The sequence below is a fragment of the Gobio gobio genome, assembly GCF_949357685.1.
Source record: "Gobio gobio genome assembly, chromosome: 14".
Lineage (NCBI taxonomy): Eukaryota > Metazoa > Chordata > Actinopteri > Cypriniformes > Gobionidae > Gobio > Gobio gobio.
In genome coordinates, this window is record NC_137107.1 from 53,321,617 (window position 1) to 53,331,616 (window position 10,000).

A 10,000-nucleotide genomic window follows, 5' to 3' on the forward strand; every position below is an offset into this window, starting at 1 on the left:
ATAATTTAGTAATTATCATAAATTAGGTATCATTCGAAAGCTTACGAACTCAGAATTCATCCTGTGGAAACCGTTTTGAAATTGGATGTTGCATCACCATGGAAATGGTACTTTAAATTCTTCTAGCGGGCTCCTCCCCCTAGTGGGCGGCGTCATGTTTCATATTACAACATTTATTTTAACTTCTTTATAATCAAAATCTTTTCTAATCTTGACAAAATGCATATCGTCGGAAAGGTCTGAGTCTCAAAGCTCCATATTTGGTGACTGTTTTGTGGTGGAAGTGACATTTGGACTGAAATTTACAGGAAAATGCATCAAAAAATTAATTGAATGTGGATGACGCCCTTGTGGCTGTTTTTGGTACAGCGGCTAAACATCATCTCATGGGGACTTTAATTTTTGTGATAACTTCAAATTTGGAACACAACTTGTTTAGACATGTGGCTTTGATTTTATAGTAATTTTAGATTAAAACTATTTTGTAAAATATATATTTTATATACAATATTTTTTTATTTACAGTAAATTTAGATTTCCATAACATTCATATTTTGAATAGCTTTCACTTCAGCAATAATCTGCCCAGTGTCGTGTTTAGAACGAGACCAAACTTAGGTCAATATTCTTGAATTACAGCCTTTAAGTTTGGATAGTGCATTCTCATGTGTATTCTCAAAAAGGGGGGTGACAGTTAAGGGGTTAAACTCAAAACTGTTATTGATGTGTTATATTCATGTATTTCAGGAGTGTTTTATTTCACACAACAAACCTTATTGGTGACGATGAAGAGTGTGTAGATGAAGATCAGGTGGTGTGTTTGCATCGGGAGGAACCCGCACTGCTGGAGCGAGAACAGAACCGATCCCAACAGGGTGACCTTGGTCGGGCTGCACACACACACACACACACACACACACACACACACACACACACACACACACACACACACACACAGAGGTCAAAGGCAGGCCGAGGAGTTCAGTGGGCCTTACATACACTCACCTAAAGGATTATTAGGAATACATGTTCAATTTCTCATTAATGCAATTATCTAATCAACCAATCACATGACAGTGTCTTCAATGCATTTAGGGGTGTGGTCCTGGTCAATCTCCTGAACTCCACACTGAATGTCGGAATGGGAAAGAAAAGGGATTTAAGCAATGTTGAGCGTGGCATGGTTGTTGGAGCCAGACGGGCCGGTGTATTTCACAATCTGCTCAGTTACTGGGATTTTCACACACAACCATTTCTAGGGTTTACAAAGAATGGTGTGAAAAGGGAAAAACATCCAGTATGCGGCAGTCCTGTGGGAGAAAATGCCTTGTTGATGCTCGAGGTCAGAGGTCATGGGCCGACTGATTCAAGCTGATAGAAGAGCAACTTTGACTGAAATAACCACTCGTTACAACCGAGGTCTGCAGCAAAGCATTTGTGAAGCCACAACACACACAACCTTGAGGCGGATGGGCTCCAACAGCAGAAGACCCCACCGGGTACCACTCATCTCCACTACAAAGAGGAAAAAGAGGCGACAATTTGCACCAAAATTGGACAGTTGAAGACTGGAAAAATGTTGCCTGGTCTGATGAGTCTGGATTTCTGTTGAGACATTCAGATGGTAGAGTCAGAATTTGGCGTAAACAGAATGAGAACATGGATCCATCATGCCTTGTTCCCACTGTGCAGGCTGGTGGTGGTGGTGTAATGGTGTGGGGGATGTTTTCTTGGCACACTTTAGGCCCCTTAGTGCCAATTGGGCATGGTTTAAATGCCACGGCCTACCTGAGCATTGTTTCTGCCCATGTCCATCCCTTTATGAGCACCATGTCCCCATCCTCTGATGGCTACTTCCAGCAGGATAATGCACCGTCACAAAGCTCCAATCATTTCAAACTGGTTTCTTGAACATGACAATGAGTTCACTGGACTAAAATGGCCGCCACAGTCTCCAGATCTCAACCCAATAGAGCATCTTTGGGATGTGGTGGAACGGGAGCTTCGTGCCCTGGATGTGCATCCCACAAATCTCCATCAACTGCAGATGCTCTCCTATCAATATGGCCAACATTTCTAAAGAATGCTTTCAGCAGCTTGTTGAGTCAATGCCACGCAGAATTAAGGCAGTTCTGAAGGCGAAAGGGTCAAACACAGTATTAGTGTGTGTTCCTAATAATCCTTTAGGTGAGTGTATGCTATATATATATTTCATGTACCATAACTGACTCTGCACGTCGATCTATCCCTGATCAAAATAAGATTAGTGTTTTATTCTGAGCATAAATCCAGTGAATCCCACTGGTCTCCTGTCCGACTGATAAATCAGAGCGACTGACAGCCGAGAGAGAGAGAGAGAGAGAGAGAGAGAGAGAGAGAGAGAGAGAGAGAGAGAGAGAGAGAGAGAGAGAGAGAGAGAGAGAGAGAGAGAGAGAGAGAGAGAGAGAGAGAGAGAGACGCTTACTCGCCGGCGTTCTTCCACACAAACCTTTTCAAATGCCACTCGAACAAAAACCATGACAACAAGTGTCGACTGAAGACGAGAGGAAATCAATACAGAAGCCAATTATTCTACCTGCGGCATTCTGGGACCAAACGCTATTATTCTGAAAGAAAGAGACTCTGGACATGAAATGCACAATGTGTGAGAGGCTTCAGACGGCTCTGGAGAGATTTCAGCGCTCAAGTGTGTGTGTGTGTGTGTGTGTGTGTGTGTGTGTGTGTGTGTGGACAAACGCCACATCAATAATGCGAAACACTTCAACCTGCGTTATTAATTAACAGAGAAATACAGCGACTTCCCTTCATGAGACGCTCATCTGTGTGATGTACAGTAGCCCATCCTCTTTTTGATAAATCTATCTTTTATTTGATGAATCAAACTTCATCGAAATCCGATCGAATCGCAAGCTTGTGAATTGAAAATTTGTGTCTTACACTGCAAAAAATGTATCTTTTGTCTTGTTTTCAGTCCAAATATCTAAAAAATCTTACATTAAGAAGCTTTTTTTGTCTTGTTTTGGGGAAAAATAACTCGTTTATGCTTAAAATAAGCAAAATAATCTGCCAATGGGGTAAGCAAAATAATCTTAATTCAAACAGAAAACAAGATTTTTTTTTCTTACCCCATTGGCAAATTATTCTGCTTATTTTAAGCAAAAACTCCCTTGAGTTATTTTCCCCCAAAACAAGACAAAAACTTTTGATTGTCTAGTAAATGCTTCTTAATGTAAGATTTTTTAGATATTAAGTAAGAAAAGCATTTTTTGCAGTGTGCATTTTCACACTCATACCCATATTCATTCTGTACATTGTGACAAAATACAAGTTCAAACACAAAGAAGCGTTCAGACATTCACAGTAAATCTAAATCTAGTTTATTTGAGACTCTTACTAGGACATCTTCAGGAGTTCATTGGTCTCAGGCTTCCAGACGCCTCGCACCAGCTGCTCAAAGTTACTGATGAGTCCTCCGCCCGCACCTACACACACACACACACACACACACACACACACACGCTTCAGTGAGCTTCCGTTTCTATACACGTGTCATTCAAACTTTATCATCACAGCTGAACCCATATGATCATCTCATTACAGAACCTCTCACACACTTTACGGTTCTGTGTAGACTAGGGCTGTGCGATATTGAAGAAAAATGCGATATCCTGGTTAAATAATGCGATATTCGATATGCGATACGATATTGTTCGAAGTGTGTAAAATCAATTTCTTTCCCCAACTGATATCGTTCACTTAAAGCATAACGACTGTGTTTACATGAATACTCATCAGGACACAACTGTGTGTGTATTTGATCGTTCGAGTGTGTGTAACAAGACACGAAAAAAAGATGGGCTTGTGCGCACGTTTCGGTGTGTGTGTGTCAGACAGCGCGAGACTGCAAGGAGATGTTTTTCGCAAGTTATTGCGTTTAATAATTATTTTTAACGTCAAGCAAGTAATCAGTCGTGTGCTCGGTCTATTCTCTGATATATGAGTCGACCTAAAACTACACTTTTCACGATGTTGAAGTAGCCTATTAATAGATATTGCGTGTTGCTGCGATATGTATATTTGCGATATTTCGATATATTGCGCAGTCCCTTTTCTCGAGATATTGAGCTGATAATTCTCCGTCCAGCATCACGTCACACAACCTCACGAAATACTAGGGGTGTGACGATATATCGCGATATATAAATGTGACGATATAGAGTTGTTTAATCCACGGCTCTTGCTGTAATCGGCCTGTTTATGAGCTATAATTCACCCAAATGCACCCCTAATGTAAACTCTGTCATGTTGTTTTTCCTTTAACTTCCGAACACAAATGAAGATATTCTTTAAGAACCCTGAGGGATTTCTGTCCCTCCATTTAAAGTCCATTCCTCTCAAACTTAAAAGATCCAATAAACGTCATAAAGTCATCGTAAAATAACGAATTGAGTGTCTAATCCAGATCCCAGTCTTCCCGAAACACGGACGTTCATATGATTGCGTGAAAACAACATGAGAGCGAGTAAACACAGAATTAGATTCTTTGATGAGCTAAACATATAGAGCTTGAGTGGCCATTTTGACACATCATTTAAATCACCAGATCACATTTAGCTTTAGGAGTGTGATTATTCAAAGCATTTTAGATGGTTAATTCTTATATATAGTGCATAAAAAGCGGGAGAGGCGGGTCATAGCGAGCACCGGGAGAGTTGCGAGTAAGCGCAAGTAATGCGTGAGGGGAAAAAAATTAAAGTTTACAGAGTTTCTGTGACATTATTAATCAACCCTTCTCCGGCCTTCGTTTGGGAATTACACTCGGGGTCTTTGGGGTCTCCACAGTCTCCAGGACACTAAATGTGGCAAGTCTGACATCGTTGAACTCGGCAAGGATTCAGGAGACAAAAAAAGTTACTCCCATGAAAATACGTCAACCACACGCAAAGTTATAAGCGTTTGGGGGGGGGGATTCTCCACTAGGTGGCGCTGTTTCGAAACTGCTCCGGCTCCTTCAGGGCAACGTGCTGATGACCCACACCGAGTTTCATAACAATCCGTTCATGCGTTCATAAAATACAGCATTTTAGCACATAATTCAAAATGGCCGACAGACAAAATGGCCGATATGGTAAAATTAGATATCTGTCGACTCGGGATGACGTCTCGAATCTACGAGACCAAAAATAGCCATTTTTCGTATCTCCGGACCAGTAGGTGACGCTGCATGTTGCCTCAGGTCATGATTGTGATCACATGTACCAAGTGTGGTTTGAATACTATAAAGCGTTGCGGAGATACAGCTTTAACCCTTAATCGTCCCTCAGGATTTACGTTTGAGTCCCTTGTGCTCAGATAGACCCCAAACTTTTACTGAGCGATTGCATAAGGAAATATAATTTTTTTACATGGAAAACTATATATCATTTTTTTTATTTACTTCTCAACTATACATTTATGCTGTGTTTTTGTGGGTATTTGGTAGTTTTTTACCTATTTACTGCACAAATACTTAACTATGTCATAAATTAGCTCATTCAAAATTATTTTTTTATGAAAAAATCACTTGAATGATGATCTTAAATAAATATAAATAGTTTTTGGACATTGCTCTATGTGTTAGGGATAGAATACCGCCATCTGTAGGTTTGTGGAAAAACTTTAGGAATTATAGTTAAAGAGAAAGAAAGTGCAATGACCACATTATCCACTAGAGGTCCAGAGGGAAGCAGAAGTTAAGCTGCCTTTCATCTTTCTTTTATTTGCCCTTTTCCTTCTTTCTCATGATTGTTCCATGTTGCATTTGTGCTCTAGTATTTGTCCTTCATTTATGTATGGAATTTTTTCAGATTTATGCCAGTTTTGTTGATTTTATTTGCCAGTTTCTATAAAAATGCTCTCTGTTGCAGTCACACACATGTGTGTGTTTGTGTGTGTGTGTGTGTGTGCGTGTGTGTATGAGACAGAAAGTTCGTTCCACTTTGTGTTTATGCTCTAGGACCAGATCTTGATATAAATGTGGACATTTTCAGATTTATACTGGATTTAGTTGATTTTTTTTTACAAACAAAGTGAAAAAAAAAGCATTTTTTACATTTTCCCATTCATTGCCAAAATCCAAAAAAATGCTCCAGACACCTGTGTGTGTGTGTGTGTGTGTGTGTGTGTGTGTGTGTGTGTGTGTGTGTGTGTGTGTGTGTGTGTGTGTGTGTGTGTGTGTGTGAGTGAACATGCTTGTTCCATATTGCATTTGTGCTCTAGTATTAGTCCTTCATTTATGTATGAAAATCTTTCAGATTTATGCCAGTTTTGTTGATTTTATTTGCCAATTTCAATAAAAATACTCTCTGTTGCACACGTGTGTGTTTGTGTGTGTGTGTACGTGTGTGTATGAGAAATTTTCAGATTTATACTGGATTTAGTAAAAAAAAATTGACAAAAAAAGTGAATTTTTTTCATTTTTTACACTTTCCCATTCATTTTCAATGTGGGGTCAATCTGACCCTGAGGGACTTAAACGGTAACTTTTTTTTTACACACCTTTAGAACAACCAAATCAAGCCCAGGTTTTTTGTGCATGTTTAGATTATTTAGGAAAAGTCACCGAGTCTCATGGCCTTGAGATGAAGGGAACACTTTTAAAAAATGGAGGAAAAGTCCAGTGGGGTCAGCTGGAGCCCAAGGGACGATTAACGGTTAAGTGTATTTTCGCAAATTTTACGTAAAATTTGTTTGTGCGTTTATCGAAAACGATTTGACGAATCAACTTGAATTCCATACGTTTTGACGGCACCGCCTGAAGATGATCTGGTCCAATTTTCGTGCAAATCGGACGAACCGTCTAGGATGAGTTCGCAAAAGTCGTTTTCTCTGAAAATTCAAAATGGCGGAAACATTTACATAACGGAAAATGGCGTCACAGGGTGCGATCGAATCGCCTTAAGCCAAGGAATCAAAGGAAAACCATAACCCTCGCGTTTCGTAAGTTATTAGCATAAACACGAGGGAGACTTTGGACAGGTGGTGGCACTGGAGGGAATGAGCCGCCACAGACTCAAGAGCGGAAGAAAAAGAAGAAGCAGAAGAAGAAGAAGAAGAAGAACGGCAACGATTTCGGTGCTTGGCCCCTAATATTGTGCCGTCCCCCGAGTGTCTGCTGATGTTTGGGCTCTTTTATCATCTCAGCGCCGCTCGTAATTACAGTCACCTCCACCTCTTGATATTTCAAAGCTTTTCTCTGAGTAATTGAAGGACGGCGGGTGAAATGCATCATGGGTGTAATAATGAGTGTGATGAAACTCTGAAAAATAACCTTTTAAACATTAAAATGTCAGGAATACGGTCACACCCTGATGCAGCAGCAGCGCTCGATACCTGACACACACACACACACACACACACACACACGCGTGTACCTTTGGCCCAGCCCACGGCGATCATCACGAACAGCCCGTCTTTGTACTTCCGGCCCGCTTGAGTGACTCCGCCCAGAACCTTCCATGTGCGCGTCACTTCCTTCATCCCCGTCAGAACAAGACGCAGCGGCCAGACGGAGGCCAGAGAATACACACCATCCAGCGGACAGTAGAACACCAGATACCTGCACACACACACACACACACCATCCAGCGGACAGTAGAACACCAGATACCTGCACACACACACACACACACCATCCAGCCGACAGTAGAACACCAGATACCTGCACACACACACACACACACCATCCAGCCGACAGTAGAACACCAGATACCTGCACACACACACACACACACACCATCCAGCGGACAGTAGAACACCAGATACCTGCACACACACACACACACACACACACACCATCCAGCGGACAGTAGAACACCAGATACCTGCACACACACACACACACACACACCATCCAGCGGACAGTAGAACACCAGATACCTGCACACACACACACACACACACACACACACACACACCATCCAGCGGACAGTAGAACACCAGATACCTGCACACACACACACACACACACACACACACACACCATCCAGCGGACAGTAGAACACCAGATACCTGCACACACACACACACACACCATCCAGCGGAGAGTAGAACACCAGATACCTGCACACACACACACACACACACACACACACCATCCAGCGGACAGTAGAACACCAGATACCTGCACACACACACACACACACACACCATCCAGCGGACAGTAGAACACCAGATACCTGCACACACACACACACACACACACACACACACACACCATCCAGCGGACAGTAGAACACCAGATACATGCACACACACACACACACACATACACACACCATCCAGCGGACAGTAGAACACCAGATACCTGCACACACACACACACACACACACACACACACACCATCCAGCGGACAGTAGAACACCAGATACCTGCACACACACACACACACACACACACACCATCCAGCGGACAGTAGAACACCAGATACCTGCACACACACACACACACACACACACACACACACACACCATCCAGCGGACAGTAGAACACCAGATACCTGCACACACACACACACACACAATCCAGCGGACAGTAGAACACCAGATACCTGCACACACACACACACACACACACACACACACCATCCAGCGGACAGTAGAACACCAGATACCTGCACACACACACACACACACACACACACACACACACCATCCAGCGGACAGTAGAACACCAGATACCTGCACACACACACACACACACACACACACACACCATCCAGCGGACAGTAGAACACCAGATACCTGCACACACACACACACACACACAATCCAGCGGACAGTAGAACACCAGATACCTGCACACACACACACACACACACACACCATCCAGCGGACAGTAGAACACCAGATACCTGCACACACACACACACACACACACACACACACCATCCAGCGGACAGTAGAACACCAGATACCTGCACACACACACACACACACACACACACACCATCCAGCGGACAGTAGAACACCAGATACCTGCACACACACACACACACACACACACACCATCCAGCGGACAGTAGAACACCAGATACCTGCACACACACACACGCACACACACACACCATCCAGCGGACAGTAGAACACCAGATACCTGCACACACACACACACACACACACACACACACACACACACCATCCAGCGGACAGTAGAACACCAGATACCTGCACACACACACACACACACACACACACACCATCCAGCGGACAGTAGAACACCAGATACCTGCACACACACACACACACACCATCCAGCGGACAGTAGAACACCAGATACCTGCACACACACACACACACACACCATCCAGCGGACAGTAGAACACCAGATACCTGCACACACACACACACACACACCATCCAGCGGACAGTAGAACACCAGATACCTGCACACACACACACACACACACACACACACACCATCCAGCGGACAGTAGAACACCAGATACCTGCACACACACACACACACACACACACCATCCAGCGGACAGTAGAACACCAGATACCTGCACACACACACACACACACACACACACCATCCAGCGGACAGTAGAACACCAGATACCTGCACACACACACACACACACCATCCAGCGGACAGTAGAACACCAGATACCTGCACACACACACACACACACACCATCCAGCGGACAGTAGAACACCAGATACCTGCACACACACACACACACACACACACACACACCATCCAGCGGACAGTAGAACACCAGATACCTGCACACACACACACACACACACACACACACAGACACAACATCCAGCGGACAGTAGAACACCAGATACCTGCGCACACACACACACACACACACACACACACACCATCCAGCGGACAGTAGAACACCAGATACCTGCACACACACACACACACACACACACACACACCATCCAGCGGACAGTAGAACACCAGATACCTGCACACACACACACACACCATCCAGCGGACAGT

At 43.6% G+C, this 10,000-nt stretch overlaps 1 protein-coding gene across 2 annotated transcripts in view; it reads right to left on the bottom strand.

Moving 5' to 3' along the window:
• The window catches only part of tmem38b (transmembrane protein 38B), a 37,638-nt gene that overhangs the window by 3,361 nt on the left and 24,277 nt on the right, over nt 1-10,000 (bottom strand). For both annotated transcript variants that reach the window (XM_079835087.1, XM_079835086.1), the window contains 3 exons: nt 7,413-7,597; nt 3,395-3,482; nt 773-890 (listed from right to left, as the gene is read on the bottom strand). In XM_079835087.1, the coding sequence (XP_079691213.1) occupies nt 773-890; nt 3,395-3,482; nt 7,413-7,597 (391 nt within the window). The remainder of the gene's footprint in view (nt 1-772; nt 891-3,394; nt 3,483-7,412; nt 7,598-10,000) is intronic.